This window comes from Fukomys damarensis, unplaced genomic scaffold (genome assembly GCF_012274545.1).
Source record: "Fukomys damarensis isolate Sample0158 unplaced genomic scaffold, DMR_v1.0_HiC HiC_scaffold_31, whole genome shotgun sequence".
Lineage (NCBI taxonomy): Eukaryota > Metazoa > Chordata > Mammalia > Rodentia > Bathyergidae > Fukomys > Fukomys damarensis.
Window position 1 is genome coordinate 18,523,811 of NW_022900943.1, and position 15,764 is coordinate 18,539,574.

General features: G+C 37.2%; 1 protein-coding gene across 1 annotated transcript in view; it reads right to left on the minus strand.

The window, feature by feature from the left end:
* The window catches only part of LOC104864085 (structural maintenance of chromosomes protein 5), a 37,656-nt gene that overhangs the window by 13,963 nt on the left and 7,929 nt on the right, over window positions 1-15,764 (minus strand). The window contains exons 2-3 of the mRNA XM_010626845.2: window positions 11,426-11,567; window positions 5,603-5,655 (exon numbers count right to left, since the gene is read on the minus strand). Coding sequence (XP_010625147.2) covers window positions 5,603-5,655; window positions 11,426-11,567 — 195 coding nt within the window. The remainder of the gene's footprint in view (window positions 1-5,602; window positions 5,656-11,425; window positions 11,568-15,764) is intronic.

A 15,764-nucleotide genomic window follows, 5' to 3' on the forward strand; every position in this document is an offset into this window, starting at 1 on the left:
TCCCCCTTTAGTCATTTTCTTTCTATTTCACACTATCTGAGCTTAATGATTCTGAAAAGTAGTGTTTTCCCCAAAACATATCAGGGTGTATTAATTACACAGCATACTGAGTTTCACTATAGCATTTTTTTTTTTTTAAAGAGATGGTCTGATTGTGTAGTTTTAGCTGGCCTTAAACTCGCTACGTAGTGTAGGCTGGCCTTGAACTCACAGGGATCCTCTTGCCTCAGCCTCACAAAATGCTGGGATTACAGGTATGTGCACCATGCCCAGCTAATATGTCCTGATGATCTTTTGAGACAGGGTCTTGCTATGTTGTTCAAACTTACTACATAGCCCAGGTGGAACTCGTGTCAATCCTCCTGCTTTAGCCTCCCAAGTGCTGGGATTACAGGTGCATGCTACCATGCCTGGCCATAGTGGCATTTTCATACATGTATATACATACTCTGAACAACATTTTTAAAGATTTAAACATCTCTGAAATTGGGATACACATTTCATACTGTGTCAGGTTAACTGGAAACTATAACTGGTAACATCCCAGTTCAATAAAATATGATTTACCACAAAGTGAATTTTTAATCTTATTCCCCAAACATCCTGTCGCATATTTCTATACCTAAGTCAATAGAAATCCTATCATTAGCAGGACAGACACAGAACTGTGGACTCTTCCTTAGCGCTTTTTACCTTTCTCCTACACATACGTCTAACTTGTAAATTTTAAACTACTTATTGTATTAGTCACTTAACTGAAACCCTTGTTTTTTAGATTTGCTTAAAATTTAAGTCAGATGTCATCCCTCCATTTAAAACCTGGTAGCCTCACATCTTATTTCAAAAGACAGTAAGTATCAGGTCCCTACATGGGCTACCATGTCCTACAAACTGACTGCCTGGCATTTTACACCTTACTTTTCACTAATCCCCTCTTTCAGTGTAGCCCACACTGCGGACCACTTTCAGGCCTTAGTATTTGCCCATCTCTCTGCCTAAAATGTTCTTCCCCTCAGTAGCTCTGTGTCATAACCTTCCTGTTATGCTGTGGGTCTGGATGTCCCCGCAAAGCCTCCTTTGGTCAGAGGAAGGTGAACCTGGAATGTGTGCTGCGAGGATTAAGGGCGTATGATTCCTAAACCACTACATGTGAGTGAGTGGTTTAGAACCACCCTAGTCCTGGTAGTCTGGATAAGATAAAGGGGGAAAGAGCCGGGGATTTAGCTCAGCCGCACAGCGCCTGCCTGGCAAGAACGAGGTTCGGAGTTCAATCTCTAGTACAAAAAAAATTTTTTTTTATATAAGGGGGCAGGAATACACTCTTAAAACTCTCCTTGTTGCCTTTGCTACCTTGTGCATGCCATATTGTTTCTCCTCTGCAATGCCCGTCTGTCATCCCTGCCTTGGAGCCAGCCGACTATGGACTGAAACCTCTACAAACTGTAGGCCAAATAAACCCCTCCCCTTCCATCTCTGGGTGCCAGGTATTTTGTCTTAGCAATGAAAGGAAAGTAACTAGCACCCTTTCTTTCTTGGACTTTTGCACAGATGCTGTCTTCTCACTGAGAACTTTCTTGATCACCCTATCTAAAAGTATAATACTCTGGCACTCCTGCTCATTCATATACCCCGTTATTTTTCTGTGCAGCAAATACCACCAACTAGCATAGTATACACAGTACATTTTATTTATATGCTACAACTATAAATTCCACCAGGGCAGAGTACTGTATCTCCAATGTACAGGTACTCAATAAAAGTATATATGTCATACTTCATTCTACCACTTATGAATACATGGCCAGTTTATGTATTTCATTAACAGCAATAATCTCAACAAAAAAAGATGACTGTTTTATGCTTGGTACTCTCATGACCACCTGGACACTAGAGCAAACAAGTAATCAAAATGTAATCACATGGAAAATAGGGGAAGAGAACCTCCCTTTGCTCCAGATTTGCTAACAGGATTTTAGTCAGTGGCCACTAGTCAGATTATTAGAGCTAGTAGCCAGTATATACTAACACATGTAACTTTTTAGCTAAGAAAACAAATGAGCCTAGTGATTTAGAGTACAAAATCAGGAGCGCGTAAGGCCTGCAACCACTATTTAATGGTAGCAGAGCTAATCCAGGAGTACCTTTATCTCTGGGAATTGCTTCTTTAAAATTTAGACATAAATCACACGTCATATAACCACCATGTTAAAGTATACACATTATAGTAAAAGACACTTAATACAAAATATATCATTTTAACCACCTTAAGGTATTCAGTTCAGCAATAGTTTCTGGTATATTCACAAGGTTGTTCAACTATGACCACTATCTAATTCTAGAATATTTTCATCATTTTCCAAAAAGAAATCTATACCCATTAAAGAACCACCCCATGCTTTCTCTTCCATTCATATCCTAGGAACCTACTAGTCTACTCTTTGCTTCTATGGATTTGTCTCTTCTAGACATTTCATATAATCAATTTATGGCCTTCTTTTCCTCAGTACAGTGTTTTGAAGGTTCACCCACAATACATCATGTATCAGTATCTTACTCCTCCTTATGGCTGAAAAACAGGTAATCGTGTGGACATACCACCTTTACTCAGTTATTCAGCAGTTGATTGGGTTGTTTAAACAATTTTTTACTATTAAGATTAGAGAAAGCAGCCCAGTGTAGTGACACACATCTGTAATCCCAGCACTCAAGAGGCTGAGTCAAGAAGATCACTTTGAGTTGAAGGTCAGCCTGGGCTAGATGGTGAGTTCAAGGCCAGCCTGGACTACATAGCCAGATACTATCTCAAAAAAAAAAAATCAAGAAAAAAAAGCATTGCAGTAAAGCTAATTTTGAGGAGACTTTTTTTTTTTGGTACCAGGAATTGAACTCAGAACCTTGCATTTAGGCAGTGACACCAATGAGCTATATTTCCAGCCCTTAGAGAAAGCTAATTTTGTGTAAATGAATAAACATTCTCTATAATAGATACTTGTGAAATAGCATAACTGGCTAAAAGGGTAGAATAACTGGATAAAAAGGCTAAAAGAACATGTGTATGTGTGTGTGTGTGTGTGGGTGTGTGTGCGTGTGTATATATATATTTTTCTTTTTTTTCCTCCTAAGTGCTAATAGGTACAGCCCAAAATAATATATTAGCTATACTCCCAGGAACAGGACATAACAATATCTACTTGCTTATACCTTCAAATAGTTTAGATTTTTAAATTCTTCTGGGCTGAGAAAAAAAATTCTCACCTGAATTTTCTTGTAACTAGTGGGTTAACTGCTATTTTATGTCCATGGGCCATTTATTTTAAATTTCTTTGCTCATTTTCACATTACATTGTTTATAATCTTTACTAATTTGCATGATACATGGATATTAGTAATTTTAAGATGTCTCCATGTTTTTCAATGCTAAAAATGTTTTCGGTTTTTTGTTTCGGTTTGTTGCTATTTTTAAGACAGGGTCTTATGTTGCAGTTCAGCCTGGCCTTGAACACTGAGTGATTCTCCTGCTTTAGCCTCCTGAGTGCATGTACCACTATACCCAACTTACACCTATAACTCATTTGTAACTACACTATCCTTATTTTCAGGTGGGTTTTTACAGAACCCAAATCCACTATTTTTTATGGCTATTGGGACTCTTGTTCTGTTTAGAAAGGTCTTTTCCTTTCCTAATACTATAAAGTATTCAACTTTTTTTCTATTATTTCCAAAGGTATATAATTTTTCCTTAGTATTTTAATATACCTAAATTCTATTCATCTGTTTATTCATCTGTTATTTATCTATTCATTAGATAAAATTCTAAATTCCTTTTTAAAAAAATAGCCAATTCATATGCAGTCAATTCATAACAACAATGAGTAATTCATATCTCTCGTGACATTAAAAAACATACATTCCTAGTGTAGACCTCCTAATCCCTTGGAATTTCTTGGGTGACGGGAATGTCTTTTCAATTCCTAGTGAGCTCCTAGACAGGTGCTGGTCACCAAAAAGTTTTGGAAAACTTCACCACTGCACTCTGAGAAGAGAAGATAGAAACCAAGTGCTCAAGTGATGAAGTTTCATAAAAATCCCTGAAGTAAGGGTTTCAGAGAACTTCTATCTGGTAAGCATATCTATGCGCTGGGAGGGTGGTGCACCCCACCTCCATGAAGAGGGAGCACCTGCATTCAGGACTCTTCCAGACCTTTCCCTCAGGATCTCTTCATTTGGCTGTTCAACTATATCCTCTATGATAAGCCCTTATAATAAACTAGTAAATCTAAGTAAAGTTCTATGAATTTTACGAGTTGCCTTAGCAAATAATCAAACTCAAGGAAGGGGAACCAGAAACCCCAATTTATAGCTAGCTGGAGTAGAGGGCACAACCTGAAACTTGCAAATGACCCCTACTGTGAGGGGCAGTCTTTAGAACGGAGCTCCTAGTCTGTGGGATCTGCACTAACTCTAATTAGTGTCAAAACAATTGCAGAGTGTGGAGAAAGCGGGTGTCAAAAGTGTATTGTGTCATGCTGAAGGTGAGAACAGAAAAACAGCCACCTTTACATAAAATTCTCTTTAGTTTTGTTCCCAGTTTTTCTATTCTGCTCCTCTAATCTTCCAGTTCATCTCCCTAAACTAAAAGTTAACTGATACCAGGAAAAACACTCTCACTTGAGTAAAACCACAACAGAGTCAATCATTTCATGGGAATGGAACCATCACCTATGAGGATTCTTTCTGAGCTAAGGACCAAGCATGAGACAAATAATCACACCTCAGCTAATCTTCAAAAGCTGGCCTCTTGCTTTTGTAGGTGGGCCAGTCTGATCCTCTTCAGCCAATGCTCAAACTATGGAGTCCTTTTTCTGTTTTTTCCCTAAGCTCTTTTGTTAAGAGCTGGCCTGATCGTTTTTAGCTCTTCAAGCTAAAGTCCCTTATCATTTTCTCTTACGTTCCAATATAAGCTTTTTCCTATTTTTTTTTTTCAAGTGCACAAAGAATAAATGTATATACATCAAAGCTGGTCAACTGGTTTCAGCACAAGTACTGATTCTGATTCATCAGAAATAGTTGCCAAAAGAGATCAAAGGGCAATACTCAGGCTTGAAAGAAAAGGAATTTAGAAGGAAGGGCATGAAAAATGGTAACAAAAGTGCCAAGTATTTGTCATACATGAAATTCATCAAACTATTAACAGTGGTTAGTTTTAGAAGTAGAATTATACCAAGAAGGCTTTCATTTTCAACCTACATACTTCTACTTTGTCTGCATTTTTTAAAAAACTTTCAAAATCAGCAAAAAGCAACAGATATTTTAAATTGTAAAAAATACTGCAATTTCTTAATGAATATTTAGCAGTGGTATAATTTCATTACCTCCTATAAACTCAGAATCTTGTTAAAAATTTTTCAAAAATAAAATTCTTACAATTTACATTATAAGAGATGAGTTAAAAAAGAGTTTGGATAAAGTAATATTTAAATATTATTTCTAACATTTATACAACACTACTGTATTAAACTATTTTCCATGGTTAATTAGGAAAGCATAAAATAAAACAAAAAATTACACATAAAAAAGCACATCAGCACTTTTTAACACTTACAATTCAATTTCAACTTTGCCTTTGGAACATCCTCTCTTCACGAAAAATCCAACCTAAGAAAAAGAAGAAAAGGTAAATGGTGCAACGACATTCCCAGGTTAACACAAATTGGGTGAAACCATCATTACCTGTCAAATCCAGATTTTTTTTTTTCCAGAACTATTTAAGTGTCCATTCCCATTACTTTCAAAAGTATCATTCCCAGATCTGGGTCTCTCCATTATTCCTTCCCTTAAATATAATACTAGTCGTTAATGTATGGGACTCCTCTGCGCCAGGTAGTCAGCCTCTTACGAAGCTTGTGACAGAGCCAGTACGTGGCAGAAAACAGACTGAATCTGGATAACCTGGCTCTAGAGCCTGTGTACTTAGTAACTATACTAAACATTCTGAGAGGAGAATACATGTCCTATAATATAACCACAAAGCACTATGCTGAACATTGTTAATCCTACTGAAGATCTCGACAGAGTTGCATAAATTAAATATAAGTAGTCATTCTGTAACCTATCCTTTTATTAATTAGGATGTAATTATCATTAGGTAACTTTTTGAAAAAATGGAGAAATATAATTGCCATTTATATAGTAAAACAGACATTAGAGCTACTTTCTATATGACTGCAAGCCCCATAAAAACAGAGCCCGGGTCTAAAAACATCAGACTGAATCTTACACTGGGTTAGAACTAAGTAGTTAATACTAAAACTGAAGGAAACTATACCTTGCAAATAATCTGAACAGTGGTAATGACAGTGATAACAATTACAACCAGAAGAGCTAACATTTATTAAGCATTTAATATGTGCTGCTGTGCTAAGCACTTTACATTTTTCTCTTCATTCAATACTCAAGAATGACCTTAATAAAGTGGTACCGTGTTTCATGAATGCTGTTTGTGAACAATTTGGTTCACAAACAGAAGCTGTTATGGCTTGTGTCTAGATGTCCCTCCAAAGCCTCATGCAGTCGTAGGTTGCGGGGGCTTCTTCAGAGGTGGCCAAATCTAGAGTGTGCGACTGATTCATGGTGCAATGCTAGGCTTGAGGGTGCTGGGATTAAAGGCATGAGAGTGCTACCTGCTGTAAGTAGTATGAGTAAGATTAAAGGGTCAGAAAGATGTTAAGGTCCACCTGTTGCTTTTGCTGTCTGTCTCCCCCATGAACTGTTGCCCTCTGCCATGTGCCATCCTGCTTGGAGAGAGCCAATTATGGACTGAAGCCTCTACAAACTTTGCCCTTTTAACTTTGGGCATTGGGTAAAAAGTAACTAAGAATTGTTTGGCAAAATTTTGGTTTTGTTTGCAAACTCTGCATCAGGTGACAAACATGACCTTGACCATCATTTTTGCATGAACACAAACATGGCCATTTTCCCCAGGATTATGGAATAAATTAAGTTCATAAACCAAAGTACTACTATACTTACTAATAATTAGTAAGTAATGTGATTAATAATTACATTTAGCATGAATTGTAATTAAAGAAAATAACTATGTTTACCTGTAAAAATTATATATATATTACCCATTTTATGGGTGGTGACACTGAGGCCAAAAAAGATGAAAGAAAGCCTGTCCTATAATAGAAAGTATAACCTAATGATTAAGAGGACTGTTTTAATATCCACTGTCTAGGTTTTAAACCTCAACTCTGTAACACATAATTGCTCAGGATTGGCCCAATTATTTAGTTGCTTTGTTTCCTCACAGATAGGGAAAACAATAACACCCTTATAGGAGCTAACTGCTGCATTAGCTTACAACAAAACAATGAGAAGGGAAAACAAATTAGGACGCAGTTTTTACTATCCATTCAGGTGGCATAGAATATGGTTGTGTTAAATTTGTCAAATCTTTTTTTCTTTTTTTTTTGGAATGGGGATTAAACTCTGGCCCTTGCACTTGCCTGGCCTGGTTATATTAAAAGTGTATATTAATACTTCAAGAAAAACAATATTAAAATAGTCTTGCGAGGGCTGGAGCATCCCCTAAATACTAACTTTGGATATCCAAAGGGCTGCAATTCGTTGCTATAAAACACTACATTCCACAGACTTCCTCAAAAGTTCCACCATTCCAGGATCTGGAAATGTGGTTTCTTTATGACAAAAACAAAACAAACAAGACGTGGGAAGATTGGTGAAAACTGCCCAGTTCATCCAAACTGTATAGACATGGGAATACAATCCAACAGACCAATTAGACAGAGACAACAATCTAACTCACGACTATGCACTGACAACTAAACAACTATACATCAGGGGTGGGGATGTAGTTCAGCGGCACGTTCCTGATAAGTGCAAGGTCCTGAGTTTGATTCCCAGTACCAGAGGAAAAAAAACTATACAACAATATTCAGAAAAATCTGAGCCGATCTTGTGAACATTACTCAAGCCTCTTTTTCTGAGATAGAGTCTCACTACATAGCCCAGGCTGGGCTATATAGCAATTCTCCTGCCTCGGTCTGCCAAGTGCTAGGATTACAGGACTGCACCACCACGTCCCACTGTTATCTTTGAAATGGGAAAAACTGAATCTGGATCATGACCTACTATCACAAGGTTAATCATTAATAGAAAGAAGCTTCTTTTTCTACCTCATAAACGCCTCCAATACATCATTTAAAATTTTTACTAGGTTTCCTTACAATTCTAAGGGGTATATGGTTCAACTGTATAGCCCTACATTAAATTTTAAGTCAAGCTAAAAAGTTTATATCTCTTAGATAATAATAGTACCACAATATTCTCGGTAGTTCAGGTTTTAAAAATATCTTTTATAGCGGGTGACAATTCAATTCTGACTTTCTTTTAAAAATATAGTTTTGTAAAATAAATTATATATTCAATAGCATATACAAACTTCACGTACTATTTACAGAATAAAACAACTGTGTAGCAATTTAAGAAACTGATGTCATTAAATCTGACATTCTTTATGCAACTCACCCCATCTCCAACCTTCTTTCCCCCTCAACAAATGTAATCTGTATAATTCATTAATCATTTTGCTCTTCTTTAGTTTTACTAAATAAATGTATATCCCTGAACACTAAGTCTGTTATTTTATTTTTTGCTCTCCTGGTTAAAGTTATATTATATGAACTCTTCCAAGATGGCATTTTTACTTAAAATTATGTTTCTGATTTAACCATTTCACATGATTCATTTTCTCCTGTTTTGTGATTATGAGGCATCAATTCATGAACTTCTTAGAATATTATGTTAATATTCATTTAAAGACAAGATTGAAAGATTTACATTTCTTTTGCCAAGTATGTGGAAATATTACTAACTCAGACTACTTGAAATTAAAATTGTAATTTATGCTCTCTAGGCCATACAGATAATACAAATTCTGGCCTCAAATGTGTTAAGGCTGTTATTATGAATTCTTCATATGATTTTCTCACCACTCCCCCCTTGCAGACCTAATAATGATATAGGTAAATGTACTATCCAATTCCATGATACTGTTTTTCTTCTTCACACAGGTTTTACCTTCTAGACCATCTCTACTTTTATGACCCTCTAAACCTGTGCAGACAACTCAAAGCCACACCTTAAGGTACAAGAGGTATCAGCAAATGTCCTGGAAAAACTATTCCAGAACTTACTTCTATCCTTCACACTATTTGTTGCTGCCCTTGGTAAATTTATTCCGCACTTCCACAAGCCCTGCAATGCATTTAATAAATGGCATTATTATATCTAGAATTCAGGTAATAAGCATTTGGATAAGTCACTAGGTGTATGATATCTCTAGTCATAAAAATATCCTTCTAATGGATCAAAGATCTAAATATTAAAACAGAAACATCAAATCTTCTGGAAGAGAGATACGCAGAATGCTTGAGGACAGAGGAGTAGGCAAAGACTATATGAACAAAACCCAGAGTGTGGGAAATATTACAAAGAATCAATAACTTGGACTTCATCTTATTAAAGTTTTTGCACTTGCTGCCTCCCTTGCAAGCACAAGGTTCTGAATTCAAGCCCCAGTACCAAAAAAGAGAAGCTTTTTCACAGCAAGAGGAAACCACCAAGTAAAGAGACAACCCACAGAGTAGAAGAAAATTTATTACCAGCTATTCAGATATAGGACTATTATGTTCAATAAACAACTCAAAAAAAAAAATCAGACAAATCCCCCCCAAATTTAAAGACCAAATCAAAAAATGGGCATCTGAAAAGAGACTTCTAGGATGAAGAATTAGAACAGCAAATAAAAATATGAAAAAATGTTCAGGGCCAGGGATTTAGTGCAGGGGCACCTGCCTTGCAAGCACAAGGTCCTGAGTTCGAATTCTAAGATGAGGGGGGAAATATGTTCAATATCACTGGTCACCAGTGAAATGCAAATTAAAACAATGAATTCTTTCTATGATTCCATCTCACTCCAGAAAGAATGGACACTATCAAATCAACCAATAACAAACACTGGGTGGGGGGAAATCCTTCCCCATTGTTGGTGGGAGTGTAGACTGTTGTAACCACTGTGGAAATCAGTGTAGATTTCTCAAAAAACTAAAACTAGGTTTCATTTGACCAGCTATTCCTCTTCTTGGTATCTTCCTGAAAGAAGTAAAAGTATCATACCACAGCGATACATGCACACCCATGTTTATGGCAGCATAGTTTAAAATAGCTAAATCTTAGAAACAGCCTAAATGCTCATCAACCAAAGAGTGGATAAAGACACATTTTTAAATATAATGGAGTACTACTCTACCATAAAGAAGGATGAGCTTCAGACATGTATAGCTAAATGGATGGACCTTGAGAACGTACTCTTAAGTGAAACAAATTGGACACACATGCTTAAATACTACACTGTTAGGCCAGGGATTTAGCTCAGTGGTTCTGGCGCCCGCTTCACAAGTACCAAAGAGTGGATAAAGACACATTTTTAAATATAATGGAGTACTACTCTACCATAAAGAAGGATGAGCTTCAAACGTGTATAACTAAATGGATGGACCTTGAGAACATACTCTTAAGTGAAACAAACTGGACACACATGCTTAAATACTACACTGTTAGGCCAGGGATTTAGCTCAGTGGTTCTGGTGCCCACTTCACAAGCTCAAGGGGGATAAAGACACATTTTTAAATATAATGGAGTACTACTCTACCATAAAGAAGGATGAGCTTCAAACGTGTATAACTAAATGGATGGACCTTGAGAACATACTCTTAAGTGAAACAAACTGGACACACATGCTTAAATACTACACTGTTAGGCCAGGGATTTAGCTCAGTGGTTCTGGTGCCCACTTCACAAGCTCAAGGGCCCCAGTTCAATCCCTGGTACCAAAAAAAAAAAAAACAACAAAACAAACAAACAAAAAAATCACACTGTTTCTCTGGTGTGAGAAACCAAAAGTGGAAATAAAGACTAAATTGTTTAACAGATATTGGGAAATGGGAAGAAAATGTTCAAATGGGAAGAGGAACAGGGGAGGAGGGAGGGAGGAGGGAGGGAGAAGGAAAGGGACAAGAAAAAAGTGAAAACAGAAGAAAAAAAATGAAAGCTGTTGGTACATAAGGTGAAGAGGGGGCTTGGGATAAAATTAAAGCAAATTTTTAAAAAAATGATTACAATACTGCAATATAATACTATATATATATATATATATATATATATATATAAACTGCACCTACAAAACAAAAATCCTTCTAGCTTCTACCTACCAAAATCATCCGTCATATGCAATCATTATAAATTTACAATACCCAACAAACTGTAGAAATGTAGAAATAAGACTTGTTTTTAAAAGCAGTTAATGGTTGAATTTTCTTAAGAAGTAATTTGTTAACTCACCTTATCTGCCCGTCCCATAAAAGCAGGTTTGCCTGCTAATCCAAGGCAAATGGCACACACAATGCTTGACTTCCCTGTTCCATTCGCTCCAATAATCATGTTTAAGTGAGGTCCGGGAGATACTTCACAGATGTCATATGTTCTGAATTATACAGAGGTGATATCAATAAGCAGAGATAAGAGAAAAAATATTTTCTTTACAAAAACAAATTTATATTATCATTATCTACAATCTTCCTCAAATTCACTTAAAAACATGCTAATCTTACAAATTTAATGTTATGGGGTTTAGGGACGGGGTAGGTACTGGGATAAAACCAGGGCTTTTGCACATGTTAGGTAAACTACCACAGAGCTACATCCTCAGCCCTGTAAGTTTCTAATAAACTACAGAAAGAAAATCAATCAGGAGAAGAAATGAAAAAGTGATAATGCATATCTAAAATAAGAAAATCTATGAGAAAATACGCTTTCACAACCTTTTTAAAAAATAAGTCTGCTAGAGCTGGGGATTTAGCTCAGTGGTTCCGAAGCCTGACTCGCAAGCACAAGGACCCAAGTTCGATCCCCATTACCAATAAATAAATAAATAAATAAATAAATAAATAAAAGTCTGCAAAAAAAAAAACCAGTTTGATAAGCCTGGCATGGTGACGCATGCACACCTGTCGACCCAGTGCTGGGGAGGCTGAGGCATCTCTGTGAGTTCCAGGCCAGGATGAGCCACACAGCGAGACCCTCTTTCAAAACAAACAAAAATGTATAGTTTGATATAATTTTCTTTTTAAAATAACAGCAATACATGAAAGACTGTATCAAAGCTACTGGACAAATAATTTTGCACACCTGTCGACCCAGTGCTGGGGAGGCTGAGGCATCTCTGTGAGTTCCAGGCCAGGATGAGCCACACTGCGAGACCCTCTTTCAAAACAAACAAACAAAAATGTATAGTTTGATATAATTTTCTTTTTAAAATAATAGCAATACAGGAAAGACTGTATCAAAGCTACTGGACAAATAATTTGAAAACAAATTTTATATGAAATAAGTTTTCTTAAATCTACGGATTTTATATTTGTATTTCTGTTGAATTAAAATGCCTTTAATGGCCACTTCTCATATTTTAATATATGGAAAAAATCCAATTAAATTATTCTTATTTAACTTAGAAAACTGGAACAGGCAGGGTGGCTCATGTCTGTAATCCTAGCACTTGGGAGGATGATTGATTCAGGACAGCAAGGAACCTTTCTAAACAAACAAAAAAGGGCACAGGATTCAGCTCAGTGGTGCTGAGCATATATTTGTATTTCTGTTGAATTAAAATGCCTTTAATGGCCACTTCTCATATTTTAATATATGGAAAAAATCCAATTAAATTATTCTTATTTAACTTAGAAAACTGGAACAGGCAGGGTGGCTCATGTCTGTAATCCTAGCACTTGGGAGGATGATTGATGCAGGACAGCTTTGGCCATCCTAGACTATATAGCAAGAACCTTTCTAAACAAACAAAAAAGGGCACAGGATTCAGCTCAGTGGTGCTGAGCATGCCTCGCAAACACAAGCTCCTGAGTTCAATCCCTGGTAGGAAGGGTGGAGAAAATTATAATACTGAAGATACATATCACCCAATAATTTTATTATTAATTTAAGAAAGTAACATATGCCAGAAAATTCATCAACAGATCTACTGTTTCTGTTCAAATAATTTTTATCCCTATGGGAGAAAGCACAAATGCACACCCACCAAACACGTTCATAGTATTTCTTCTTATCATAAAGTTGCTTGCTATTTACCTTAATACTCCTTTACACCATAAAGTTGACCTAACTCCCTGCAGAGTTAGCATTTACTCCTCATTAGTAGGGGCAAATTGTGAAGCAAACTCTGACTCAGGTATCCTAATTTGTCTCAAGTATTCTCCATAGCCTCAGGTGGCATCTACTTTCTGAATGCCAGCCCAGATGACTAATACATGCAATCACCTCCATAATAACTCTCTTAGGATGTACCACCAAAATTACCTTATATTAACACATTCAAAACTAAATCCAAAATTTTTCCCATCCAAGACCATTCCTATGGTCACTGAAAGAATAGTATTTTCATCCTGTTCCTCAAATCAGAAACCCAGACGTTATTTTTGCTTCATCTTTGATTCTTTCATCCCTTTTGCCTCTACCCACATCCAATCATCTACCATCCTCCAACATCCAATCAATTGCCAAGCCCGCCCCGCACCCAAGCCTCATGCAGTCCTAGGTGGGACTTTTTGGAAGTGGCTGGATATAGGTTGTAAGATGCTGGGATTAAAGATGCCCCCACCTTGGGTATAGGTGGCACCAATCAAAAGGTGTGTAGCTTGGATGAGATAAAAAGGGAAAGACAGGCTTGTTGCTGCTGCTTCTGGAGTTTTGCTGCTTGCTGCCTTCTGCCTGCCTTGCTTTGCCATGGAATGTTTTTCCCTTGCAATGTCCCTCTGCCATGTCACTCTGCCTTGGAGCCAGCTGACTACGGACCGAAACCTCTACAAAGTGAGCTAAATAAACCTTTCCTCCTTTAATTTTGGGTGGTGGGTATTTTGTCTCAGCACTGAGAAAAGACACAAAGTCATGTTGGTAGACATGTAAATCTAATGTGACTTGTTAAAAAACAAAAGCAAAAACCTTAGAGGAAAGCAAAAGATCCTCTGTGATTTACCCTTAGCATCTTTTCCTACTTTCAATCTGGGATTAAAGATGCCCCCACATAGGTGATAGGTGGCACCAATCAAAAGGTGTGTAGCTTGGATGAGATAAAAAGGGAAAGACAGGCTTGTTGCTGCTGCTTCTGGAGTTTTGCTGCTTGCTGCCTTCTGCCTGCCTTGCTTTGCCATTTTCCTCTTGGGTATAGGTGGCACCAATCAAAAGGTGTGTAGCTTGGATGAGATAAAAAGGGAAAGACAGGCTTGTTGCTGCTGCTTCTGGAGTTTTGCTGCTTGCTGCCTTCTGCCTGCCTTGCTTTGCCATGGAATGTTTTCCCCTTGCAATGTCCCTCTGCCATGTCACTCTGCCTTGGAGCCAGCTGACTACGGACTGAAACCTCTATAAAGTGAGCTAAATAAACCTTTCCTCCTTTAATTTTGGGTGGTGAGTATTTTGTCTCAGCAATGAGAAAAGACACAAAGTCATGTTGGTTCACATGTAAATCTAATGTGACTTGTAGAAAAACAAAAGCAAAAACCTTAGAGGAAAGCAAAAGATCCTCTGTGATTTATTTACCCTTAGCATCTTTTCCTACTTTCAGTTTCCTTTCTTATTCTGTGCTCAGACTTCTAAATTCTACCTATAAGGTACTGTATTTTCTTGAAGGTGTGTGTGTGTGTGTGTGTGTGTGTGTGTGTGTGTGTGTGTGTGTGTGTGTTTGGCAATACTGGGGATGAAACCAGGGCTTTGCACATGAAAATGTTCTGCCTATGAACTACATCCCCAAGATCTTTTTAAATTTTATTTTGAGACAGGGTCTTGTAAATGCCCAGGATGGCCTCAAATTTGTGATCCTCCTGACTCAGCTTCTCCAGCAGATGAAATTACTTACCAATAGGTATGGCCTCCTCCAGTTTCTTGACTAGCTTATAATTCTCTTTCTCCAACCCTTTGCATGCTATTGCTTCAGCCTAGAAATCTCTCCCTCCACTCCTAACTAGGTTTACTCATAGGAACCCCTCCAGATCCCTCCTACTTCCTTGCTAATTCTCTAAGCCTACCACTCCATATTTCACTCCAAAATTCAGTCATTGAAACAATTAAAAATAAAATTTCACTTAGCTCTATACTCTCCAGTCACCCTTTTTTCTCCTATTTACATCCAAGCTTTACCTCCTTATTCATTCTTCTCTGGTCTGCACTTTTCTACTGCTTCATTAAGGTGTCAAAGACTTCCTAACATGGAAGGCTCTTTCAGCCCAGTAATCTGACTTTAATTTAACAGGTAGTATTTCTGAAACATTATTTTTTCTTAAGCTTCTCTGGTTCTCCCATGATTTTCATTTTACCTCCCTAAACAGCTCCTTTTTAGTCTGTGAGCTTGCTCCTCTCTCTTGCATGTGGGCTTTCTGTTCCTGCAATTTATATTTCGTTTTATTTCCAATTTATATCAACAATTTCTGTAATTTCATCACGTATATCTGCATGACTCTCAAAACTGACTTGTTTATATTTTCCTCTGTACTCCAGATCCTTACAAATTCTGCCTATACAAAGAACATTTCTTAAATATCACACAGAAAACCAAGTCACATTACCTAAAAGACATTTAATGTTTCTTCCCAAACCGAACAGTACCTGACCAGTTAGT